The 27,665-nt window shown below is 42.4% G+C and overlaps 1 protein-coding gene across 1 annotated transcript; it reads left to right on the plus strand.

The window, feature by feature from the left end:
* The first annotated feature begins 914 nt into the window (after positions 1-914).
* Positions 915-27,335, plus strand: LOC112846847 (uncharacterized). Its single transcript, XM_025907017.1, has 6 exons — positions 915-1,644; positions 9,929-10,270; positions 10,447-10,545; positions 13,032-13,358; positions 19,839-20,227; positions 27,150-27,335. The coding sequence occupies exons 1-6, from the start codon at positions 1,608-1,610 to the stop codon at positions 27,333-27,335; spliced, it is 1,380 nt and encodes a 459-aa protein (XP_025762802.1). The 5' UTR covers positions 915-1,607.
* Positions 27,336-27,665: the final 330 nt, after the last annotated feature.

Genomic DNA, 27,665 nt, shown 5'->3' on the forward strand with positions numbered 1-27,665 from the left:
GTTCAGTTCAATCGCTGATCTTGCCCAGCGTTGAGCTCCACGCGTGTAAACAATAAATCTTCGCTTTGATCATACCTTCTGGACCAGTGTCGTCATTTGATGTTGAGAACCTCCGTACTCTTTTCTCCAATTTTTGAACCTTAACAAAGTCCACACTGAAGCTCAAAGTCCCAAAGCAGCATCCAAAGCAAACTTATTCTACTTTGTATTTTCTACTGACTTTTATTTGGATTTCATTTGGATTTTTTCTTTGGATTCACATCAGTTTCAGTGAGTTTCCTCAGAGGATTTTCTTCTTTCACTTTAGTTTGGATTCTTTCAAATGTTTCCTTTTGATTGGTTTCAGTCTCACTTTTGAGTCTTTGTCCTTGTTTTTGTGTGGAGGGCAGATTGATGAAAATCAGTGCAGGCATTAGAATAAACAGAGAACTTTATGAAAGCAGTGACTCACAGTCTTGTAGACGTCCAGAGTCTCAGTAAACATGAGCATCAAAGCCTCATCAGGCGAGCTGGAATCACATTTTTACCAAACTAACAAACACTCAGACTCAGGAGATTTCCTCCACATTTGATTGGATTTCACTTTTTATTCTGATTTGACTCATTCAAATGTTTTCCACACTTTCAGTGCTCAGAGTAGACTTGAAAGTAACCATGGTAACCATGAGTCTGTTGCTTTGATCCTCATTTTTCTGATGACTTTGAGAACTTAGTGCTGGAAATGACTCACTGCTGCTGGACATCCAACACTCACCGAAGGTGGACACTGATCATGTGACCCAGTCATGTGGTACTGACTGATGTTCTCCAGTGTACTCCATTACTGACAGCAGATCCTAATGAAAAAGTACTGATGTGTTCATTAAAGAGCTTCAAAGTGGTTGATGGAAACAGTCCAATGAGTGAGCTCACATTTAGTGTGTGCAGCCAAACATGATGGCAGACTGCCACAGATCACTTCTGAGGAAAGAGGAGGCGTTCAGCTTCCTCATAGTTTCACACCTGCATGAAGCAGCCTCACCCTGACAGCTTCAAATCACTGTGTCAGCTGATCACTTCCTGTCCTGTGATTGGCTGAGCTTCAGGCCTTCTCTCAGTCAAACTGGAAACAGGGATTGAGACAGTGTGAGGGTTTGTGGAGTGCCACAGTGCTGTAATGAATCCTGTAGTGGAAGAAGTTCTTTCACACTCTTCATCCTGGAGCTGCTTTATGTCCATGATCTGCATGGAAACACATCTATGGAGAGGAAATCCAGCTGCTGAGGGTCACATCTGCATCATTGTAGCTACAGTGGATGTTTCAGTGTCAGGACTGAAGGTGGAGCTTTGTGCGTGTCAGGGTGAGGCCGCAGCAGCCGCCTCCAACCGGAGCGCTCGGGCGTGAAACTAGGAGGAAAGCCGACGTCCTCCTCTTTCCTCAGAAGTGATCTGTGGCCGGCCGGACTTCATTCCACAGATGTGCTTTAACAAAGTGTGAAGCTGAACTCTGAGCTGTGACAGTGTGAGCAGTGTGAGAGTGTCAGTAGATGATCAGCAGAGGAAAGTGAGAGCTGCTGTGAGCTGATGTCCTGAAGGGCTTTTAAAGAGTCTCTGAGTTTGACAGGAACATGAAGATGTTTGTGGTGTTTGTGATCCTCCTGCACGGTAAGTACACCTTCCTCTCTCTGCTCTCATCATCATCTCTCTCTCTTTAATGTGTTGAAGTGCAGCAGGAGGAGATTTCCATCAAACACTGGATTCTGATTCAGATCAAACTAACAATCCAAAGCAGCAACTTTCAAATCACTGGATTCTTCTTGGTGGCTTTCAGATGAGCTCATGTTACAATCAGCTGCTGTGTGTGTGTTGTTGTGTAGCTGAAGCTCTGACTCACATTTCATATGTGACCAAAGGAAACTTGGTGCTGTGTGACACACTTTAGATTCTCTGCTGCTGCTTTGAACTCTTCAAACTAAAGAGCCAAACTGATGATTGACTGTGCAGCTCTGACATGGCACCAAATGTCCCTGTTATCAGCTGCTGGATGGACGTTATCAGAGCTTTTTAGTCCCACACGGATCACCAGGAGCTCCTCCTCTGTCTGCAAACAGGCTCAGCAGCTCTGATCATTCATTGGAGTCAGCACAGAGTGTGGAGACATCTAGTGGTCGTGGAGAGAAGTGCATGAAGTGTAATTGCACATCCACTAACGTAGGTGGCAGGGTTTTTTGCATGTGCATACACATAGCACAGAGCAGGAGATATGAAGTGCAGTAAACAAACCCTAAAGAAAAATATTTAACAGTGATAAAAGAAAGGGGGAGAGAGGCAGAGATAATGAGAGAAACAAGTCTCCCAAATGCTAAGACATATCAGAATCAGAATCAGAAAGACTCTATTTATCCCCATCTATTTCTTTTTATCCAAAGGGAAATTAAGATACAACAGAGCAGCATGACTTGATGATAAGGACGGGGCATAAACAGGCAATAAGAGTGAGATAATAAATACCTACAGAATATACAGTATATACAAAGTTTTAAAATTACAGTTTTAAAATTAAAGTGACTGAATCGGTGAAAAATAGCTGTAAGTGACTAAAAGTGTCGGCAGTATAAAAAGTATGACCAAGCGTATGTAGCACTTGGCTTCACTGTGACTACGGTGGAAGACGAGGAAAGACCAGTGTGTTTACTGTGTCTAAAAATGTTGGCAGCAAACAGCATGAAGCCAAATAAATTAAGCTGCTTGAGTTTTTCCAGTGAAAACCTGCTGAATAATGCCAATGATCATCCCACTTTGTGAAAGCTACTTCAGTAAACCAGCATTAATAAGTTATTCTTTGTTTTAATTTGATGTATTTTTCTTGAGAAGCACTGACATACAGTTACATCTGTACTGAGTATGGCCTGAAAGTCCTGAAGTCAAAATGGGACACACCCCGTAGGGCAGAGGTGCACAATCCCAGGCCTCAAGAGCTACTAGCTGTGCCCCAAACGACTATGTGCACATTAGCATATGCTACTTCCGGTGCGGAAACTCCTGTGGGAAGCTTTGTTTCCGGTGTCCTATTCGCGCCTTGTTTACGGTCCAAAACAAGTTAAGCAAATGAATGAATCGAGCGGCGATTTACATTTCTATAGATGTCTTGGGCATTTATCCAATATATCTGTAAATGATGTTCATCGACTTGTCGATATTTTTCCCCCGCGCCTCAGAGCAAAAGAGAAAAGGGATTCAAATGTTATATTTCTCAGCGGTCCCTCGTTTATCGCGGGTGTTATGTTCTAAAAATAACCCGCGATGGGTGAAATCAAGTAGCCAATTTTATTTTTTGACGTGTGGACATCGTGGACATACAGTACTGCACTTCAGAGTCACACTGCTAGCGATCGATGCAGCGATTCTGTACTGTACAGGAGAGACGTCACGGAGGAGACTGTCTGCAGCGATCAGGACGTAGGAAACAATGTGACGTAAAAAAAAAAGCATGCAAACTTGCACTAAAAAATCTGCGAAACAGCGAGGTGAAAGGTGAACCGCGTTATAGCGAGGGACCACTGTAATTTTGAAGGTAAGTCACAACATACCCTTCGTAAATACTAATGTATAGAAACCCTTACCAGCAATCATTAATTTTTTTGTGTGGCTTTTTTTCACGGTTAACATGCTGTGTAGGTGTGTACTTGACTAGCTGATATCGACATAACAGGGAAACATCTGGTTTGACTATTCCTCACCTGTAGTTTGAATGCTGAACATTTGCCTGTTTAAATCACAAGACCAGTCACTATACAGGGAGTGCAGAATTATTAGGCAAATGAGTATTTTGTCCACATCATCCTCTTCATGCATGTTGTCTTACTCCAAGCTGTATAGGCTCGAAAGCCTACTACCAATTAAGCATATTAGGTGATGTGCATCTCTGTAATGAGAAGGGGTGTGGTCTAATGACATCAACACCCTATATCAGGTGTGCATAATTATTAGGCAACTTCCTTTCCTTTGGCAAAATGGGTCAAAAGAAGGACTTGACAGGCTCAGAAAAGTCAAAAATAGTGAGCTATCTTGCAGAGGGATGCAGCAGTCTTAAAATTGCAAAGCTTCTGAAGCGTGATCATCGAACAATCAAGCGTTTCATTCAAAATAGTCAACAGGGTCGCAAGAAGCGTGTGGAAAAACCAAGGCGCAAAATAACTGCCCATGAACTGAGAAAAGTCAAGCGTGCAGCTGCCAAGATGCCACTTGCCACCAGTTTGGCCATATTTCAGAGCTGCAACATCACTGGAGTGCCCAAAAGCACAAGGTGTGCAATACTCAGAGACATGGCCAAGGTAAGAAAGGCTGAAAGACGACCACCACTGAACAAGACACACAAGCTGAAACGTCAAGACTGGGCCAAGAAATATCTCAAGACTGATTTTTCTAAGGTTTTATGGACTGATGAAATGAGAGTGAGTCTTGATGGGCCAGATGGATGGGCCCGTGGCTGGATTGGTAAAGGGCAGAGAGCTCCAGTCCGACTCAGACGCCAGCAAGGTGGAGGTGGAGTACTGGTTTGGGCTGGTATCATCAAAGATGAGCTTGTGGGGCCTTTTCGGGTTGAGGATGGAGTCAAGCTCAACTCCCAGTCCTACTGCCAGTTTCTGGAAGACGCCTTCTTCAAGCAGTGGTACAGGAAGAAGTCTGCATCCTTCAAGAAAAACATGATTTTCATGCAGGACAATGCTCCATCACACGCGTCCAAGTACTCCACAGCGTGGCTGGCAAGAAAGGGTATAAAAGAAGAAAAACTAATGACATGGCCTCCTTGTTCACCTGATCTGAACCCCATTGAGAACCTGTGGTCCATCATCAAATGTGAGATTTACAAGGAGGGAAAACAGTACACCTCTCTGAACAGTGTCTGGGAGGCTGTGGTTGCTGCTGCACGCAATGTTGATGGTGAACAGATCAAAACACTGACAGAATCCATGGATGGCAGGCTTTTGAGTGTCCTTGCAAAGAAAGGTGGCTATATTGGTCGCTGATTTGTTTTGGTTTTGTTTTTGAATGTCACAAATGTATATTTGTGAATGTGGAGATGTTATATTGGTTTCACTGGTAAAAATAAATAATTGAAATGGGTATATATTTGTTTTTTGTTAAGTTGCCTAACAATTATGCACAGTAATAGTCACCTGCACACACAGATATCCCCCTAAAATAGCTAAAACTAAAAACAAACTACAAACTACTTCCAAAAACATTCAGCTTTGATATTAATGAGTTTTTTGGGTTCATTGAGAACATGGTTGTTGTTCAATAATAAAATTATTCCTCAAAAATACAACTTGCCTAATAATTCTGCACTCCCTGTAGACTATTGTAAGTGCAGTGGTCAGCACAGTTGCCTCATAGCAAGAAGGTCTTGAGTTCAATTCCACCATCAGGCCTGAGATGCAGGTGGACTGCTGAGTCTTGTCCTGTGGAGGTGGCTCTTCTATGTTGTGCCATGCATTCATGAAGTGGCTGTTTGGTCTCTCCAATGTAGAGGTCTGGGCATTCCTCGCTACACTGTACAGCATACACCACGTTGTTAAGTTTGTGTTTTGGAGTTTTGTCTTTGGGATGAACCAGTTTGTGTCTGAGTGTGTTGCTGGGTCTGAAGTACACTGGGATGTCGTGCTTGGAGAAGACTCTTCTGAGTTTCTCTGAAACACCGGCTAAATAGGGGATGACAATGTTGTTGCGTCTGTCTTTCTTATCCTCCCTCGCTGGTGTCTGATCTTCTTCTCTGTGCATCTTTGCTGACTTTATAAACGCCCAATTGGGATAACCGCATGTTTTGAACTGTTATTTACTTTGTTACCTATATTACTTTGTTTTATCCACCGAGTTGTGAGCAGTGAAGGATTCTACTTCTTGTATTTTGGCCAAGGTTATGCAAGTGAAGAGAGAGAGTATATCAAAGGACACTGGTTTCATCTGGATCAAGTGTAAATTTCTGGACCTTGTTGGTGAAGTCAATGGAATTTTTGATATGATGGGGGTGAGCCACACAAGGGGCGCAAGGATGATGGCCAGGTGTTTGGAAATGTTGTAGGTGGCTGAGTTTATACTGCTAGACCTACTGTACAGTAGGTCTGAGTGGGTATCCTATTTGAGTCACTAGAACGTCAAGCTGGACATGATCACTGTTTTTTGAGGTTTGGGGGTTTGGTTTTTGTTTTAAATACAACAACAAATTCTCTCTTTTCCCACTACACATTGGCCTACTTTCCCTGTAGACACGCTGATGGGATTCCTGATTGTGACCGCGAAAACAGCAAACAAATAAGCGTCATCACACAGATACTGTTCACAAGACAGCAATAGTCAATGATCTGGAGAATCTTGTCTTCATTATCGTTCGAATCGTATATTTTATTATTCAGATTTCAGAATTTTCACCTCACAACTAAAGTTTGCAGTTTGCTTTTTGTGCTCTCAAATGGAGTTCAGTCCACTAGCGCCACCTGTGACCAAGTGCTATAGCCTACAGCCAGATTAAGTTGTGACACATATCTGCACCTGGGTCTATCGCCACTGTGACGGGGTACGGTTTGTGGCACGGCTGCAGGGGAGACAGGTACACCTGAGCTCAATCAGCTCATCACATGCATAAAAGAAGAATGAACCGGGTCCTGACGTTGTTGTTGTGTGTTCAGCTGTAAGCTGGAACGCTGCAGCCATGTCTGTCAAAGAACGACAACTGAAATAAAATTGTGTTTAAAGTGCGAACATGTGGTTGAGTCTTTCTTTACTGCCACATTGGTGCTGAAACCCAGGAGGCGGCAGGGTGAAATCATGACTGGACCAGCCAATGAAGGCGCTGGCCCGAATAGTGGCCGGAATAGTAGCAGGAACAACTGCAGGACCAGTTCGAGCGCCGGATGCAGCTAACAGACAGTCAGCTCGGATAGGTTCTTGGATAGGGATGGGACATAAACAGTAGTAACCAGACCGAAAAGCAGCGCACATTTCGGTGCTTTATTTCGGTGCTTTTTTTTCCTGAGCCAATTCTAGCCAATCATTTTGTGTTTCCGAGGATAGTAGGCGGGGCCAGGTACGTACTTTTAGAGCAGAGCTACAGATTAAAAATGCCCAAGGCAAAGCGATCAAAAGTCTGGCTGTACTTCACAGCAAAAGGTGCAAACTCAGCAGCCTGCAACAAGTGCTTTAAGCTGATACTGTGATACTGTCAAAGGAGGTAACACCTCAAATCTGATGAAACACCTGGCGACGCATAGCGGGTTTTTTTAAAGCCGAGAAATGCACCGTGTTTGATAGCTTGCTGTGAGACCTCACGCCGTGCACATCTACTGGGGGTGTGGTGCCTGTTATCGGACCCGGAGTTAGCAACATCCCCCAAAAACCCGAAGAGTAGAGTCCTGGCCCCTAGCCCTGTCAGCGTAGCAGAAATGATGACGGATGATGATGTCAGCAGCAGCCGTTCTTCTCTGTGTGAGTAGCGTAGCTTATTTTTTTATTTAGAAAAGCATTTGATTAATTTCCTCTTATGCTGTTTTTATAGTTTTATTGTTTTACATTGTTTTATTTACTGTTATATTGTTTTTTATATTCCCATTTCCTGTGTTGTAAAGCACTTTGTGATTTTTATCTGTGAAAAGCGCTATATAAATAAATTTTACTTACTTACTTACTTGCTTAATGTTGTTCGTGTGTAATTAACGTTGTGTACGCTAACCATGTTATTACATTAATGCATGTAAGGTGAACTAGCAAACACCGTCGTAGTTACATGCGGCTGTCTTCTTGTTTGATGGCAGATGCTCCCTTCACCCTGGCCAAAAAGGCTAAAATGACCAAAGAAAAAGTGGGAAACAGTTAAACATGAGAGGTTTTTGGACAAAGTTTGTGTTTTTTCCATTGTTTAAGCACTGCTTCCAGCCAAGAGTGAGACCATATATGCCCTATAGCTGCAGAAAAGGCTAACATTGTTATCTTTTTACAAAAAAAACAGCTGAACATGAGAGGTTTTTGGACCAATGTTGTGTTCTCCATTCTTTAAGCACCGGTTTGAGCACCATTTAAGCACCGGCAGCGTTTCAAAAGTACCGGTTTGGCACCGGTATCGGATAAAACCTAAACGATACCCATCCCTATTCCTGGACAACACCGCCACCACCCCCACTGGCATTCCTCGACTGTATGGGAGAGGCTGATCTCCAGACTGCTCTGGCCCCCAGGGTGAGGGCAGCCAGGGCACAGCCTACCTCTGAACCTGTACCAACTCTACGGGTGGGAGCGGCTGGTGTCCGGCAAGTGCCTTCACCTTTGTCTGTTACCCAGAAGAGAGCAGGCAAGCAACCACCACCTCCAACATCAGCTCACTCACCTGCTCAGCCCAACCCTGTGGCCAGCACATTGGGAGGACTTGCTCTGCTGGAGTCGGAGGTCGCCATGTCGTCCGGTTCAGCAGCGTACACGTCAGAGGCTGGCACATCTTTGCATTCGGTTAGGATGCCAGAGGGACCCACGCTTGCCAAGCCACCTGAGAGCCATGCTCCCGTCCACACAAGTAGCACCGGACACCTGGCAAGCTGCCTGGGAGGCTTGGCTCACGTCCATGCTAGCTGCACCGCCTCCGCTCCAACGCTACTGCTGAGGAGTAGGTTTGGCTAGTTATCCAAGGTAACTTTGTATGACTGGGTTGAAGATGGAAGCTGGCGTAGGATGTGAGAGTTCAGCTTGGGTTGTGAGTTGTCTTGACCCTGTATTGATTCCCCATATTATTTTTCTGACGCATGTGATGACCACATTTCCCCGTTCATCTCCTCTGCTATTGCTGCTTCAAAACATGGCTTCAGTGAGCATGGCTTCTATTTGCTTTTCTTCTTTTAGCACTTCTAATGTAGCACTTAACTCTGCTTGCCTTATTTTTACCTCAATCTCCTATTGTGTAAACTCTGTTCTGGTACGTTCTGCTTTGGCCTTTGCCTGTGTTTCAAATACTGCTTTGGCGAGTGAGCTGCGGGATGTGGATCCGGAGCAGGTGGGCCAGATCTCCAGGTGCTTCTCCTCCGCTGACAGCATAGTTATGTCTGGGTCGGATTGCTGGGAGACTGTGCCTCCTGAAGTAGTCGTTTAGCCAGTCTTTTCTCTATTCTGCCTGCGACTTAACTAGGCAGGTAGCTATCGTCTCACAAAGAAAACCCTTTCTTCTAGATATATTCTATTGGAATGCGTGGCATGGCTTTTGATAAAACAATGAATGGTAAAACTGGATCAAGACACAAAATATCATGTGTGACCTTACATGTGTAAATATTTTTTACAATTAGAAAACGCTAAGACCTATAAATATCATAGGCTTTACTGCCTTACCATACAAAGTGGAGCACAACTAAATAAGCCAATGAGCTAACATTAGCCATTAGCTAAGAGCTTATTAGTATCTAGGCTAAGGTCTGATAAAGCGCATCTTTAGGTGAACTCACTTGTATAAACTATCTTAAGCATCTCACGGCAGTTATTGTCAAACACAAACTGGTAAAATTCAACATTACTACCAACTTAGAGACTGCGCTGGCTTAAGTCGCAGTGTAGGTATAGCGAGAGGCACCACTTCCAATAGGATGTCAAAATAAAATGGACAGTTGAAAAATTCCCCCAAATTGAATAAAGACTGTATGAATCTATGTAACGCCACATAACATCTGGGGTGACTCTTGAGGAGCCAGAACGTTGTTGTTGTAGTAATAATAATAACAATAATAATAATAATAATCATAATAACAATAATAGTTGTTGTTATTATAATAAGATTCTGGACTTCCTGCCTCCTACCTGCAGAGTTGTTAGAACGACAGAAACATTCAACTTTTTGTCTCCCGGTTTCTGTAAATATGTCCAAACATGATCTTTACCTCAAAGTGACACATGGAGTCTGTTTGTGTGTCCTCAGTTTCCCAGCATGCCTCAGCTGTGGAGTCGTATGAGGGGGAGACGTTAATCCTACCCTGCCAGTTTCCCACAGAACTATTGCTCGACCCCACAGTGGTGTGGAGTCGCCCTCACCTCAGTCAACCAACCGTCCACCAGCGTCAGCTTCAAGGAGACGAACTGAAAGATCAAAACCAGCATTACAGCGGCCGAACATCCATGAAGACTGATGCTCTGCAGACTGGAGACCTCAGCCTGAACCTGACCAACCTCCAACTGTCTGACAGCGCCACCTACACCTGCTCAGTCACAGACATTAGATTTGGCTACAAGAGACTGGGAGATATACAGCTGCAGGTCAAAGGTCAGCAACAGACATCTGCTGTAGATACATCTGACATCACTCAGATAAAACTTTAATATTTTTACACTGTCTGAAAACCCTGTTGGCTCTCTGGGTGATGTATAGGCTTATTCATCAAATCAATTACAGTCAGAGGTCAAAGGTCATGTTGCTATTTTCTTTATGTTTCTCCACAGAACGGTTTCCATCCTGGGCCAAAGCTCTCCTGGTTCTCCTGATTCTTCTTGTGGTTTCTGGAGGTCTTTTATATTATTTCCGGCACTATTTCATGTCAGGTGAGTGTCTCCTACTACACTACCCATAATGCTGATGGTTAGCAGGTGTCCTCTGGTGGCTCCTTGACTGTGGCTCACACAAACTTGTTCCAGAAGCTGAAAGAGTTGAGAGTTACAAACAGCTGATACAGAGAGCTGAAGAGAAACTTCCAGGTTTGTTCCAGAAGTCAGAAAACCTCCTTCAGACTCAGTCATTAATCAGTGAAACAGCTCCACAACATGACTTTACTAAACAGTGTGTGTGCTTCACTGCATTGATCTGACACAGAGGCTGCATGTGTACAAGCTGTTCTTTCATTATTTGCAATTTATCCAGGTTAAGGTCTCATTGTGGTTAAAATCTATTTCCAAGAGAGACCAGCAGAGGGCCATAGAAGTTCCGATGAAAACAACATATACAAGTGAACAAAAACGTGTGAATAATATACAATAACTTGACATTACACTACAAGAGTAACATTAACAGAAGTCCCACAATAATGGACAGTATCCAATGTTTTTAAGTACAGGCCAGGCGCATTCATAAAAAGCAGATCACTGTGATCCACTAAAGGTAAAAAGTTGTTTTTCTCACATGGAAAAACAAGATTAAGGCCTAAAGGGTTAGGGTTAGGTTAGATCAGAAAGCATCCCTTTGTTTGAGGAGGTAAGCTGGGGAGAAAACCAAGCATTCTTTCAACATTTTTACTGTTTTCTAATATTAATATCTAGAGAAGCATGTTTAATGTCAGCAGAAATGGTCCAAACACAGAACTCTGTGGAAATCCATGCCTTATTTTTCTGTGTGACTGAAACTCCTCATTTATATCAGCAAACTGGAATCTGTCAGATATGATTTAAAACCACAAAAAAAGTTACAGAGATGAAGTTTTTCCACCTCTTTTCAAAGGGAGAACATGGGCAGATTCCAATTTTTCAGAGTTCTCACTGTTCAAAGGCTGAAATTAAAAATATAAGTTAACTGTTCTGCTATAGCATCTTATTAAGAAAATAAGGATCAAGTTGATTTAGTCCTGCAGATTTATTTGGATGCAAAAGATTTAAGGTCCTGTGGACCTCCACGACATTCAGAGGAGAAAAGCTGAAGGACTGAACTACAGACTGAGTTTGAGTGGTTACAGAGAGCCTCCTGTTCATTAAGCTGTTTGAAATCTGATGTAAAGATTCAAATGAAGATCCTGAAGAAATAAAAAGTTCATTAACGGAGTTTAAAATTTCACATTTCTCAGTAAAGTACGCAAGGCTTTTAAAACAAAATACTTTTTTAAACAGGTCCAGGATCAAGTGAAGAATTTAGAAATATATATATATATATATATATATATATATATATATATATGTATATATATATATATATATATATATATATATATGTGTGTGTATATATATGTATATGTGTATGTGTATGTGTATATATATATATATATATATATATATATATATATATATGTGTGTGTGTATATATATATATATATATATATATGTGTGTGTATATATATATATATATATATATATATATATATATATATATATATGTGTGTGTATATATATGTATATGTGTATGTGTATGTGTATATATATATATATATATATATATATATGTATATATATACATATATAGTAAATTCGAGGTCATCCAGGTTTTTTATGTCTTTAAGACATGCCTGTAACTGATGCAACTGGTGACATGGATAATAATAAAATGTGTATCATCTGCATTGCAATGATACAAATCAATGAATATTTTTTTGTGTCTGAAGGAAACTTCTCTTTTACATGAACAAACTGGAATCTATCAGATTCAAACCACTGCAGTAAATTTCCTTTAATAACTCTGGTGTGTTTATTTTATTAGTCCGACACGTGGGAAATTTGTTTTGTCACAGCAGGAAGTGGACAGTGCAAAAGTTATGAAGCAAAAATTAGAATACAATAAGAATAAATACAGTACACAACTGTACAGAATAGAATAAAATAAAATACTATATACAGTAGAATAAAATAGAATAAAATATACAATAAGATAAAAATAGAATACAAATGTTATATACAACTGAGTAAAAATACAGCGATGCCAGAAAAGATTATTGCACATGTGTGTGTTTGATCAGTTGAAGTCTTTGTTGTGGAGTCTGACAGCAGTGGGGAGGAAAGACCTGCGAAATCTCTCCGTCCCACACCGTGGGTGCCGCAGTCTCCCACTGAAGGAGCTGCTCAGTGCTGTCAGAGTCTCATGCATGGGGTGGGAGATGTTGTCCAACAGGGATGACAGCTTAGCCACCATTCTCCTGTCACTCACCACCTCCACTGGGTCCAGAGGGCATCCTAGAGCAGAGCTGGCTGTGTTTGTAGTGTTTGTAGTAAAATGTTGTGTCTACACTGAGGTCTAACAGGACAAGCACAGAGATAAGTCCTCTGTAACAGGTCATAAGGAGAACATTAGTAACCTTCACTGCTGCTCATGTTATGTTTTGTTGTCCTCTCAGTCCCCTGGGTGGGGGTGGATTCAGGGGTGGAGTCTGTCCAGCTGATCTGCAAAACCACAGTTTGTCTGCCTAAAGATGCTAAAGTGGAGTGGAAGGACAAAGACGACAGAAAGGTCCACGTTTATGAGAACGGCTCTGACCAGCCTGAAGAACAGGACGATAAATACAAGAACCGAACAAAGATGAAGAGAAACTTACTGGAACCTGGAGACCTCAGTCTGACCCTGAAACACCCCACAGATGGAGACAACTCCACCTACACCTGCACCGCCTACAGCAGGGAGGGAAACATCCTGCTTAAGAAAGACGTGGAGCTGAAAGTCAGAGGTCAGTGCTGCAGCGCTTTAAATTAACAGACTAAGAAGACAATTAAAAATGCAGTTGAAATGATCCTGACTTCAAAATAAAAGCCTCTGGCATCATTTGAGTTTTGATCAAATCCATAGTTTTGTTAGTTTAGTCCAGCACTTTCAGAAAGACATCTCATGTGATAAAATCTACTCTCCACTGCTGTGTAATCAATTATTGTAAATGTAAATGTTATCAGGAAATGATCAGACAGCAGAGGGTTTTCAGGAAACACTGTTAAATGTTCAGTTTCTATGCCATATGTTAAAACAAGATCTAGAGTGTGATTAAAGTGGTGGGTGGGTTCTTTTACAGTTTGAGAGAAGCCAATTGAGTCTAATAACAGATTAAATTAGGTTACACACTCCTGTCAGAGCACTTAGATCTGCTACCCAACTTCTTCTGGAGCAACCTCGTTCTCGGCTGAAGTCTCGCGGCGACCATGCGATTGCTGTAGCTGCCCCAGTCTTATGGAACAATCTTCCTGCTCTGGGCATTTGACTCAAGGCCACTGTTTAAATCACGGCTGAAGACTTATTTATTGAATCTTGCTTTTCCACCTAGTTAATATTTGGTGTGCGTTGGTACATTTTTATCCGTTATGCGTGTTTACTACTTCTATGTATAATGATTGTCAAGGTTTTATAATTGATACGTGCCAGGTCCTTTCTCTTTTCCCTCCCATCTACTTTTTCCTATATATTTTTTGTCAAGCACCTTGGTATACCTTTGGTTTTTTAGTGTGCTTTATAAATAAAGTTTATTATTATTATTATTGTTATTATTATTATTAAATGCCATGTTGAGTCTGTCATTTTTAGCATCTACATGGATGTTAAAATCACCCACAATAATTATTTTATCTGAGCTGAGCACTAAATCAGATAAAAAGTCTGAGAAATCAGAGAGAAACTCTGTGTAAGGCCCAGGTGGACGATAGATGATAACAAGTAAGACTGGTTTCTGAGTTTTACAGCTGGGGTGGACAAGGTTAAGCATCAGGCTTTCAAATGAATTAAAAGTCTGTCTTGGTCTTTGGTTGATTAATAGGCTGGTGTGAAAAATTGCTGCCACACCGCCCCCTCGGCCTGTGCTTTGAGGTTTCTGGTAGTTAGAATGACTCGGGGGTGTTGATTCATTTAAACTAACATAATCATCCTGCTGCAACCAGGTTTCTGTAAGGCAGAGTAAATCGATTTGTTGATCAATTATTAAGTCATGTACTAACAGAGACTTGGAGGAGAGAGACCTAATATTTAATAATCCACATTTCACTGTTTTACTCTTTGGTTCAGATGTGGATACTGTATTGTTCTTTCTTTGTGATTTTTTTATGTTTAAGTTGTTTATTGCTGGTTTTTAGTTTGTTTTTTGTCTGTTTGGGAGCTGACACAGTCTCAATGGAGATGGGTTTTTGGGGGGGTAGCAGGAGGAGAGAAGCTGGAGAGAGGCGTGTAAGACTGCAACTCTGCTTCCTGGTCCCAACTCTGGATAGTCATATTTTGGGGGATTTAATAAATTGGTCCATATTTCTAGAAATGAGAGCTGCTCCATCCAATGTGGGACGGATGCCGTCTCTCCTAACAAGACCAGGTTTCCTCCAGAAGGTTTGCCAATTATCTATGAAGCCCACATCATTTCTGGGACACCACTCAGACAGCCAGCAATTTAAGGAGAACATGCGGCTAAACATGTCACTCCTGGTCTGATTGGGGAGGGGACCAGAGAAAACTACAGAGTCCGACATTGTTTTGGCAAAGTTACACACCGATTCAATATTGATTTTAGTGACCTCCGATTGGCGTAACCGGGTGTCATTACTGCCGACGTGAATTATGATCTTACTGTATTTACGTTTACCCTTAGCCAGCAGTTTTAAATTTCCTTCAATGTCGCCTGCTCTGGCCCCTGGAAGACAATTGACTATGGTTGCCGGTGTCTCTAGCTTCACATGTCTGAGAACAGAATCACCAATTACCAGAGTTTGACCCCCGGCGGGTGTGTCGCCGAGTGGGGAAAAACGGTTAGACACATGAACAGGTTGGTGGTGTACCTGGGGCTTCAGTTTAAGACTATGCTTCCTCCTCACCGTCACCCAGCCGCCCTCTTTCCCCAGCTGCTTGGGGTCTGCCGGGGAACAGCTAGCGGGGCCTACGCTATCTTCGGCTTCACCAGCTACAGGGGCCTGGCTAGCTACGGGTGAATGAAGGGTGCGAAGCCGAGTCTCCAATTCAGTAATCCTGGCCTCCAGAGCTGCAAATATGCTACATTTGTTACAGGTATCATTACTGCTAAAGGAGGCCGAGGAGTAACTAAACATCTGACAGAATGAGCAGGAAAGTGCAGGAGGGACAGGTGAAGTAGCCATGGTGCTAACGAGTCGGCTACGAGCTAAGCTAAGCTAGCGAAACAGTAAAAACATAGTGAGTGAATACTTTGGCTATAAGTTAGGGAGTGAGTACACAGAAAGTGTTGGCTGCTGGGAGTTTTTCCTTTCCAGTCACCTTTCTCACTCACTATGTGTTAATAGACCTCTCTGCATTGAATCGTACCTGTTATTAATCTCTGTCTCCCTTCCACACCATGTCTTTAGCCTGTTTTCCTTCTCAAATGATTGTTGGTTTTTTCTCTGTATCTATTATTGTGCGATCTACTGTACAATATAAAGCTCCTTGAGGCGACTGTTGTAGTGATTTGGTGCTATATAAATAAAATTGAATTGCATTGAATTCAAGTCTTGTCTTGAATCTTCAAGTTTCGGTGCAGGTCATGTTCATAGTGTTCATTCTTGTCAAAGGTTTTTCATAGTTCTTTCGTGCTTCTGCACTGAAACTTGCTTATAGAATTCATAGTCACGGTCATAGCCGTAGTCTTCCTAGTTTTGTCATAGTTAAGTCACAGTTTTCTTAGTTTTCAATTTTCTCAGTTTAGTTTTGCTTCTGTGGTACTGCCCTGTTTGCCACCTCAAAGCAGCCAAAATAAAGGCACGCTTCACTTCACGCCACCTCACTCACTCCACTCAGTCTGCCCTATGGACCGTGACAGGTACCTCTCAACCTCAAACACTAACGGAGGCTCCTTCCCCACCAGAGAAGTGAGAATTGCACGTCTTGGTAGCCAGCGATCAGTCCGCCAGGTCCTCTGCTCTTGGCTGCCGCCCGGCTCCCAATGCACCCGACCCCTACAGTACTTCTTGTGGGTGGTGGAAAGATGGACACACGTCCCTTTTTCCACCCCGACCACAAGACTCTCTTCCTTTGGGCACCCCTCTAGGCCTGGCTCCAGGGTGGGGCCTCGGTAACACTATCCTGGGCAGCATGAACTGCTCCCTGATTGTTCTTCAAATAGGGGTCTTCTGAATTGCTCTTTGTCTGTTCCCTCACCCAGGATGAATTTGCAATAGGAGACCCTACCAGGGGGCCAAGCAATATAGCCCTGGGATCCATGGGACCCACAAACCCCTCCACCATGATAAGGTAGCAATTTGTGGAGGGGTACTTTTCATACTTTATGTCCAATTTGCCAGTACTGCAGTTTTGTGTGTAGTGAGGTGTTTTCATGGTGTTTTATTGGTGCTTTTACTAAAGGAAGGCTTCTATCAAATTCTTCCAAATGTTGTCAAACTGAGCTGTGTGATGAAGTGAGTGTGACAGAAACACTCAGACTGTGTTTCTCTGCTTCATCAAGTCAAATCTGGTCCTCAGAGACTGAATAAAGTCCTGTCCCACTAACAGCAGCTCCAACAGTCTGTTCACTGCTTTCTTCCTGTCAGTCTTCATCTTTCTGCTGCGTCTCCTCTTCACACTGACCACTTTCTATCTAACAGTGAGCTCCCAGTGAAGCAGCAGCATTCAGCCTGTTAGAGTCAACACAAGCAGCCCAGAAGATCACTGGCTGCTCTCTGCCCAGCCTGGAGGTCATTGCAAACTCTCGGTACCTCAGCAGAGCTGGCAATATCATCAAGGACCATTCTCACCCCAGCAATCAAGTGTTTGAACTATTACCGTCAGGCCGACGGTACAGGTCACATAAAACCAGGACAAACAGATTCAGGGATAGCTTCTTTCCCAGAGCTATCACCGTAGTAAATAAGCACAAAAACAATTGAAACTGCTTAGCTACACGATACTGTCACCGTCATTTATTATGCTGCTATCCATACTGTCATTATATTAATGCTGCTATCGTGTATATATCCTACTTACTAGTACTTGTTTTATTGTACCTTTTATATTTTACATTTATATTCATTATTGTATTTTTGCACCAAGGGAGTGGCACTCCAATTTCGTTGTACCCTGTACAATGACAATAAAGGCTATTCTATTCTATTCTATTCTATTCTATTCTATTCTATTCTATTCTATTCTATTCAAATGTCTCCATCCAAGCTCATGTTGTGCTTTGCTGTCCTCTCAGTCCCCCAGGTGGAGGTGGAGGTGGATTCAGGGGTGGAGTCTGTCCAGCTGCCCTTCAACACCACACTTCACCTGCCTGAAGACGCTAAAGTGGAGTGGAGGGACAAAAACAACAGGAAGGTTCACGTGTATGAGAACGGCTCTGACCAGCCTGAAATACAGAGCCAGCGTTACAGAGACCGAACAAATATGAATGAAGACCTGCTGAAAACTGGAGACCTCAGTCTGACCCTGAAATACCCCACAGATGGAGACAACCACACCTACACCTGCACCATCTACAGCAAGGAAGGAAACATCCTACTAAAGAGAAAGGTGGAGCTGAAAGTCAGAGGTGAGTGCTGTAGATACAGGTCAAAGGTCAGAGGTCATGAGTTTATTCTTTAAAAGCTTTTAGTTTGACTCTATTTTCAGCAACTGTGCATTTAAATGAACAGAGTAAGAAGATGATTAAAAATGCAGTTGAAATGAGTCTGACTTCAAAATAAAAGCCTCTGGCATGAATTGAGTTTGGATCAAATTAATTAGTTTAGTTATTTTAGTCAAAATCAGTGTAAATGTATAAATATCAATAGTTTTTAAAGCTGCTGAGATCTTTCAAACACTTTGATCCAGTCATTTGGATGTTGTCACATGTCAGGGTGGAGCAGCCATAAATATGAGGCTTTTATTGTGAAGTGAAAATGATGAGTGTGATGATCCAGAGAAGCCCATGGGGTCTTTGTGGCTGGATGCAAAGGTTTGTAGCTCTCCTTGTAAAGAGAAACAGCTTGAAGCTACAGAGAAGCTGTCCTGTTAGTTATTATGACTGGAATATCCAAAATGTCTCCAGAGAGTCCAGCTGAACATGTATTAGTGTTTAGAGTGGAACTGAGATGATAAGGACTAGGACCTGGGGGACGTCAGTCAGTGACGGAGCGGTCAGCAGGTGTGGGCAGGTGTGGACAGGTACTTGATGGAGTGTTTCCTGCACGCTGGACTCCATATGATATGTTAACAGAGAGGATCTGGCTCCTGATCAGTGTTGGTCAAGTTACTTGAAAAAAGTAATCAGTAACTAATTACTGAGTACTTCCCCCAAAAAGTAATCCCGTTACTTTACTGATTACTTATTTTCAAAAGTAATTAATTACTTAGTTACTTAGTTACTTTTTAAAACACGATTTACAACCTGAATAGGTGATAAACTGATAATCTTTCAGCCCAATTCTACTTTTTCTGCATAATCCATCATACAAAATGTAATCAAATGGAAAAGTCTCTTTTTAAAACTTGTTTTATTAGTTTTAATCTTTTAACTTTATGCATCAAGCAAAAATTAAATTATATGCAACATTCTCTGACTGGAAGAAATTTGTTTAACATTTAAACCTATTTTCTGCACATTCCAGCACATAAAATAAAATATTTTTTTGTGTTTACACTCAGTCTTTCAAATAGATGCAAGTAAAACACAGCAGAAAATAAATAAAGTCAAAGGCTAGTTGCTCTATTTTCACCTGTAAAGCAGGACTGGGGTAGGCGGAGGTTTACCCTGGTGCAGGTGTGCCGCAGCGGTCAGTTGAAGACTCCGCGAGTTTCTCTGTGAGTTTCCCATTACGTCGTAGCGCACTCGGCGCTTGCTTGGAAGTTAAGGGGGTTTTTTTCGCTGTAAAAAGAAGTTTTCTTCCCACGCACAACGGACACTAATGTTTTTGTCACTTTTTATGGAATCAAACTCAAAATGAGGTCAGTACTTCCACGCTTTAAACGCTGCATGCTCATACTCTCTCCTGCACTCGATATATTATCCATTGTTGATCTGCAGACAGCTGTTGTCACGAACGTCGCACTCGCTTACGTCACTGTCATGAGACACTCTCGCAAAAAACTCACGGTTTTAGTAACGCAGTAACGCAGCGTTCCTACGGGAAAGTAACGGTAATCTAATTACCGTTTTTGCAATGGTAATCCCTTACATTACTCGTTACTTGAAAAAAGTAATCGGATTACAGTAACGCGTAACGCGTTACTGCCCATGTCTGCTCCTGATTGGTTGAAGTGGAGCCCATCTGCTGCAGAAAGATGCCTCCTGTCCCAGAAAACATTGAAGTTGTCTCTAAAGCCCAGGCTGTGGGAGTCACACACAGAGGAGAGCCAGGTGTGGAGGCCGAGCAGCCGCCCAAACGCCCCACGGCCACAGGTGGGAGTGGGGCCGGAGATACAAACACTACGGTGGGCTTGTTTCACAGCCTCACAAAGACACACAAAGTCCAGTTTGAGGAAGTGGGAGTGCTGTTTGGAATCCAGTTTGTGCCCATGTGGATAAGGATGGTGTCGGCCTCCGGACGGGATCGTATTCTGCCAGGAAACTTGTCTAAAATGTCCCAGAGCGTCGGGCCGGGAAAAGACAGAGCGTACGCCTCCTTTATTGTGAAATTCCTCACCATGGTAACTGAACACATCAGCTGGTCTGCAGCAGGTTATGTTCAGAGTTTGAGGCTCAAATTGGCTCAAAGTGTCCCATTTTCACTGATTGTTTCCCGACGACATGCTTCAAGTGTGATATGGATCCTCTGCTGAAGGAATCTGCTTTCTATCCACAACCTGTTGATCCGTATCTGACTAACAGCAGCGCAGGAAGCCCTGCAGTTATAGAGAAACTGTCTGAGTCGCATTGTTTCTGCAATTTACCTGCAACTGCTGATGAAGAAAAAGTCACAGTGTGTTTGTGTTTGGTCCTAATCTGCTGCCAAGTCTGTTTGACACTGCTGGATTTCCAGCTGATAGATGACAGATTAGAAACTGATCAGTCTATTGATCACACAATATTCCATCAATAGAATTGATTTGACTTTGATTTGTGTAACAAAGTGATTTCCACGTCTCCTTCAGAAGCAGCTCTGATTTTAGTGCTCAAATAAATCTATGAAGTTATGAATTCACACATGAACAGTTTTCTGCAGCGTTCCTCTCGGCCTTATTTGCAGCTCCACTCTTGTTTTTGCTCTAATAATTATTTCTCTCCATGAGCTGTTTCTCTGCCTGAAGGAGGCGCCACTCCATCGCTTCATTTAGTGCAGAACAAGAGTCACATGATGCTGCTTTGTCAACACCAATCACACTTTGTACTAGAGATGGCACGATACCACTTTTTTATGTCCGATACCGATATCATAAATTTGGATATCTGCCGATACCGATATGAATCCGATATTGTGTGTTTTTAATCAATAAAACTGTTTTTTTAATATCTTGCTGCATTTTGTATACGTTCATACTCAAGTTTAAATAAACAACAACACTAAAGCTATTCTGTTATACCTGCATGTAAAAAATACACTGCATCCAAAATATTTCACAGTTCAGCAACACTGATCAATCTAATAAACTTAAACCTACTCCATCCTCCCTATTCTGGTATTTTAATGAGTACTTAGCAGAAATATTAAGCAACCTAACTAATAGGGAACCACCCCCCACCCTCCACCTCATGATGCTTAATCGATGTAATCAACTTTAATTTGATGCAGGGTGAAAAAAAAATGCACAGAAATAAATTATTTTTCGAGAATAATTAAATAGATTCAACATCTTTCTTCAACAGAATTGCAGACTGCACAGATGGTACCTTCCCAAAGGAAAAAGTACTATAGCTTACTAGGGTATATTAGACTTAACAGTTACTATATACAGTAATGGACTTCTATACATTTTACATCAGATTAAAACTTTGGGTGTAAGATTCAGATAATTATTTATTAAAAGTTAGACATTTTAAATGAGAATAAGAAAGAAAAGTATGTCTTTGTGCCCCCTTTTCCCTGTTCATGCCCTATCGGCCCCCCTGGCTAAACTTTGCTAGATCCGCCCCTGCACAGTTACCAGCCGTCAGCTACGTAGAAAAGGATCCTGGTCTAGAAAGTAATATTAAATAAATTCTAACAACAGCTTATCAAGGTTAAACGTGCTGCTGTTGTTCAGCCGCTAGTTTCCTCTTTCTGGTGCAAAGTGGGCCAAAAACAAAGAAGAGAGACGGACTCGAGACAGAAAAGCTGATCAGCTGATCATTAAGCAGTTTCATGATTGAAGTAGCAGCAGGAGAGGGAGAGAGAGGCAGTCGCTCCATATATCGGTTGTTAAGCTTAACGTGGGAATGCTTTACAAACATTCAGAGATGAACTTACACACTTGCTTTACTTCTCTCTGGGATAACTTCCTCGGAGATGAAATGCTGGTTTGGTAGCGAGGCTACAAATACACACAGCCGCTCTATCACATGACGCACACTGCTCCGACCTGCTACAGTTATGAGGCGAGTTACGCCATGTCGCAAGTTTTGTGAGGTGCTTTTTTGATATTTAATGGATCAGATTACATTTTTTTATTTCTCTCCGATATCCGATCCAGTAATTTAGGTCAGTATCGGACCGATACTGATACGTAATATCGGATCGGTCCATCTCTACTTTGTACAGCTCATGTTGTATTTGTTGTCCTCTCAGTCTGTCAGGTGGAGGTGCGGAAGGGGGCGGAGTCTGTCCAGCTGCCCTTCGAAACCACAGAAAACCTGCCTGAAGATGCTGAAGTGAGATGGGAACGCTATGGCCCATACAGGACTGTTCACATGTATAAGAACGGCTCTGACCAGCCTGAAGAACAGCACCAGGTTTACAGAGACCGAACGAAGATGAATGAAGACCTGCTGAAAACTGGAGACCTCAGTCTGACCCTGAAACACCCCACAGAGAGAGACAGTGGGAAATACCGATGTGAGGTCTGGATTGATGACAATAATTTAATAAGATACAAAACAGTGCTCCTCAAAGTCAAAGGTAGGTTTTTTGTTTTGCTTTTTTGGTTTTTTTTGCGAGTGTGTGTGTGTGTGTGTGTGTGTGTGTGTGTGTGTCTGACTGTCTTGTGTCTCCTCTGCAGGGAGAGTTCAGGTCCAGGATCAAACAGGGGACATCAGGAACAGAAGCAGCTCCATTGATCCGACTCCTCTGATGGCTGATCAATCAGTTTGATCTGTGTGTTCTTTGATTATTGATCAGTGATGTCAGAGTGGAGTCAGTGTGATGTTGTTGTTGTGTGTTTGAGACTTTTAGTGTCCATGAAGGTCTCTGCTGCCATAGATCCTCTGAACTGTGACAGAGGTCTCACTCTGGAGGAAACTCTCAGCACTTTCCAGCAGCTCCTCCATCATGGAGGACGTTCCCTCACTGTAACAGGTGGAGGAGAGAGGAGAGGAAGCACAGGTGGATCCTCTGAGGAAGAGGAGCCTTCCTACAAACCACCTGATCACCAGAGGACAAGCATGTGTAGAAACACATTAAAGTCAGCCTGTAAACACGTTTGTGTAAATTCTAGTCGTGTTTTTCTGTTACATTCAAATAAAAGCAGAGAAAGCAGAACAAATGCTGAAGCTGTCTGTGTGAAATAAAGGAGTTAAAGTACTCACACACACACACACACACACACACATCTGTCTCCAGCAGCTGTCTGAGCTGCAGTCTGTATTGTGTGTGTAATATCTTCATATGTTTCTAATATTACAGTTTTATCTTCAGGTGTAAAATCAGCTGCTCTGCTGACTCGCACTGATGAAATAATAACTCCCCTCAAATGTGTTAAACCTAAAGTAACCAGCCTGTTTGAACATGTAAGGAGTAGAAAGTACAGATACCTGAAAACTCTACTTAAGTACAGTAACAGAGTATTTGTACTTTGTTACTTCCACCTCTGGCCCTACCGTTTTATCCCATATGACTAAAGCCAGGTAGGGGCTGGATGGATTCAGCAGAGCAAACATCTAATGTAGTCGTGGGCTCACAAGTTTCTCTCTGAATGCTGTCATGTTGTAGTTGCCATGGTTACACAAGGTTAGGCCCTGACCAAAGCGCTCGGCACAGACATGGTAGAGAAGGCCGTCACTAAATGATGGAGGCGGGGAAGCGAGACTCAGAGGGGGTCAGGTATCCTGGTGTTACTGAGGAGAACTCTGCTCTCTCTTTCTAGTCCCTGTTATTTACTCACACTGTCCCATTTAAAGCAGCTGAATCCTCTGTGATGCTGTTCACACAAATATGGTTGGATCACGCTGAGACTGAAGGAACTCTGACTGTCAGCTCACTCTTGAACACACTGAGTTTCTGGGAGTCTGGCAGATATAAGACCCTCTTCAGGAACTGACTCAAAGAAGAAAAAGAGTGGATTTTTTCATTTGTCCAGATTGTCATTTTTCACTGGACGTGGGTAAAACTCCTGGATATCAAAGACATTCTGAGGATCACTGAAGTTAAACGGCTGTTGCTGAAAGTTTAAAGAGAATTGTAAAATGATAAGATAATGATTGACTAATAAGATTATCTGACAGGTCCTTCAAGTGGCCCCTTGGTGGAGCTCAGCAGGACGACAGGTGGCTGTGAGCTCATTTTAAAATAATCATAGAATAAACAGAAACATTAGCAGATGACGTTTGAAGGCTTTACATGTGTTGGATATGAATGTTTGGAGCCCAGATCATCATTTGTCTTGTTTCAGTGGGAATGTTTTTCTCCATGTTGGCCTGAGGGTGGTGCTGTTTAGCCTGTACTGAGTATTTGTCACTATGCTGAGTTGTGGGTGGAGTCAGTGATTGGCTGAAGGCGCCTTCTTTAAAGCGGGAACACTGGCTCAGCTTTCCTACCTCCTTACTCCCAGCTGGACCACGCTGCATCAACAAGTGATTGTCTGTGTGTGGAAGAGTGATGCCATTGTACACACTGTAAATATCTTCTTCTTCTTCAGCTGTGTGGGTGGAGAAGCTTTTCTGTTAGGGAGACGGTGTCCTTCTCACCTTCAGACATGAGATTAGAAAGAGAGGGAGAGAGAGTTCAGATTACAGTGCAGATATGAATGAATGAATCCGTGCTCGTCCTCACGGCTCCTGCATGCTTTAAAAAAGTGTGTGTTCAGCTCTGATCTCCAATCTGTTCTTTTCTCTCTTTGTTTCTTTCCTGGGTTCATGATCATCATCACACCGTCTGAGGCTCCTAAATATCTTTTTCTCAGTTTCCATCAATAAATCCTGAAGTCGACCTTGAAGACTTGGGTGGATGTGAGCCAGATTTGAATAGATTGTTAACATGCGCCCGCTCTACACCCCTACAAAGTTTGATCAGAGTTCATTCACAACTATTCGAGCTCTCGTGTTCACACACAGAACGACACGCACACACACGCTACCAAAAACATAACCTCTGTTTTCAAGGTGAGCTAAAGCTCCAGGTGTCACATCAAACACTCACAGGGAAAACACCAATCACAGCACGCACACATATACTGAACATTACAGAGAGAATTATTAGAGATCAGCTTTTATAAGATTTATTCTTCCTCAAAGTTCCAACAGAGCCAAACAACCCAGAGGGAAATGTCCGGGTCCTCCCAACAGCCAGTGAGCTTCTGTAGAGAGGACACGTGAATAAAGCCGCAGTGATCCAAAAACACACAAACAGCTCTTTGCTGCCTTTGACTCCTTACTTGATGCAACAGCTGATGCTGTCAAATAAAAACAAACTTCATGTTGACAATCAAACTGATCTTTATTGTCTTTCTTGCAGAAAGTTTCATTATTTCATGGGCAGCTGAAAGAAGTAAGAAGTGCAGAATATGACAGGAAATAAGTGGAAGAACAAAATCTTCATTTCCTCCAAGTCTTCTGGGCCTGGATGTGATGGAAACACTGACTGAGTCCACTGCTGTGCTCATTACTGAAGCTCATAATGCAGCAGGTAGTATTGCACATTTCCAGGACTGAAACATGTTTGAAACCTTGGAGGATTTCCTGCGTTCTTCTCCAGGTCATTGAAGCAAACTGCTGGGCCTGAGCGGGCAGTTTCCCATCGAGTGTCCAAAAACTCTTTAACATGGTGGAGATTTCATAGCCACGCTGTAACCACGCTGTAAGAACATGAGGATGATCCCACCGTCACCGTTCTCATAGGGGGGTCGTCTGATTGGTGGAGTTTCTCTCTGTTATTGTCGAGTCTTTACTTTACAGTAGAAACTCCTGGAGGTGACTGTTGTTGTCATTTGCTGCTGTAGAAATAAAACTGAAGGAATTTTGCAGGTAGAAGATATTTGATTTACAGCTTCTCACACACGAGACCAGGCCTGCAGCTATCCATTATTTTAGTGTGTAAACAGACTCCGCCTCTCTGTGTAAACAGACTCCGCCTCCACGTTAAACTGTGACATCATCATCACTGCTGCTGTTCTCAGTGTTTGTGTTTAACACTGGAGGCTGTGTGGGCTTAATGTGCTCAGACTTTTATTCACACGCTGCTCAGAAACACGTTTCTATTGGAGGTCTGTGAAACATGGAAGCAAAGAATTTTATAATCGAATTATTGGAATTACTCGATGAATCGTTGCAGCTCTACACGAGACACTTTCTTTAAAAATCATCAGACTGGTTTCATACATGTTAACGCTTAAATACAGAAAACCTCAGCCTGATATTCCCGACGTATGAAACTATGTTCAAATCCAGATGAACTTTTTTACAAAGAGCCTGTTTCTGTTAATATTATATCAAAAGTCTGTGATGGTGTTCTGTCTCGTTTTCCCAACATTAACCTGTGAAATGTTCATATTTATGTACCAGTCAAAGGTAAAACATGTTTTCTAATAAACTGTGTTTGTAAAATCTGCTGGTTGTAAGAAGAAGTGTGTAAATGTCCCCAGTGGCTGCTGTGGTTTACATGGTGAGATAACATGTGAGAAATAATTCAGATACTGAGGCTACAAACTGTTAGTTAGTGCTGCTGTGGAGATGGATAAAGAACATGTGATGATGATAAAAACTAAGAGCTGAACTCCCCCAGCTAACATTATATGGGCTGAACCATTAAAATAGGTAGGGCACTTCCTGTAGGGAGTATAATAGACATTACAAACCTCCATGTGTCCACACATCAACTGTCACTGCAACCTCAGAGCAAAAAAGTGTTTAGACCCACTGTGCCCTTAACCCACAGTTACTCCCCATGAGCATTTCTACTGCTGAAGACAAGCCTGGTAAAACTTCAGCTGCCCAACATACTGTTAGTGATTCACAACTTAAAAACAGCTGCTGGCACTTTAGATGATCGCTGTTCTAAAATAAATGTGTTCTCTTAACTTAGTTAACACAGTTATTAGACAATATTAGATATTTGCTGATATCTGGCATTTATAATGGGCCCTGTGAAGGATTCATGAGGAGACTCTGGAACAATGATGGCTTGTAGATGTTTTGCTGCTGTGGCTCAGGGACTTGGTAAGTTCTCACGCTCCAGATTCATCTGACCCACTATCTCCTCATTGCCACCACACCTCCCCACCCCAGGTTCTTCCCCACTGCATCCACCGAGCCTTCATTGTTGTTCTTGCCATGTGTGATGGAGATGATGGCGCCCAGCCCGATGGAGGCAACACTTTACAGTTCAGTCGAGCCCAGTTGATGGTCCTGCCTCCACTGGACTCAACCTCTAGCTCAGCCACCCTCTGCTGGTCTCTTATATTGCAGAGATAAAAAGTAATTTTGTCAAGACTGAATGTACTTCTATGTTTACAAACTGCTTGGGAACTCTGCATCTAAACTGTTGGCACCATAACTACTACTGCTGTGATAGCTAGTAGAAGTCAAATTCAAACACTAGCTAATTGTAGACTAAAATTGATTTGAAGCCCCACAAACATAGTGTGGCCAAATTTTTTTCTGCTATGCATCACAAGACTCATAATTATATGCACAATCCATTTCATGTTAAATTTTACTTTATGTATGTTATCCATAAAGCAAGTGAAGCTGCACTGAAGTTGTCAGTTTTGTGCTAAAGATAAATTACAATATCCACCAATT

Source organism: Oreochromis niloticus, linkage group LG5, assembly GCF_001858045.2.
Source record: "Oreochromis niloticus isolate F11D_XX linkage group LG5, O_niloticus_UMD_NMBU, whole genome shotgun sequence".
Classification (NCBI taxonomy): Eukaryota; Metazoa; Chordata; class Actinopteri; order Cichliformes; family Cichlidae; genus Oreochromis; species Oreochromis niloticus.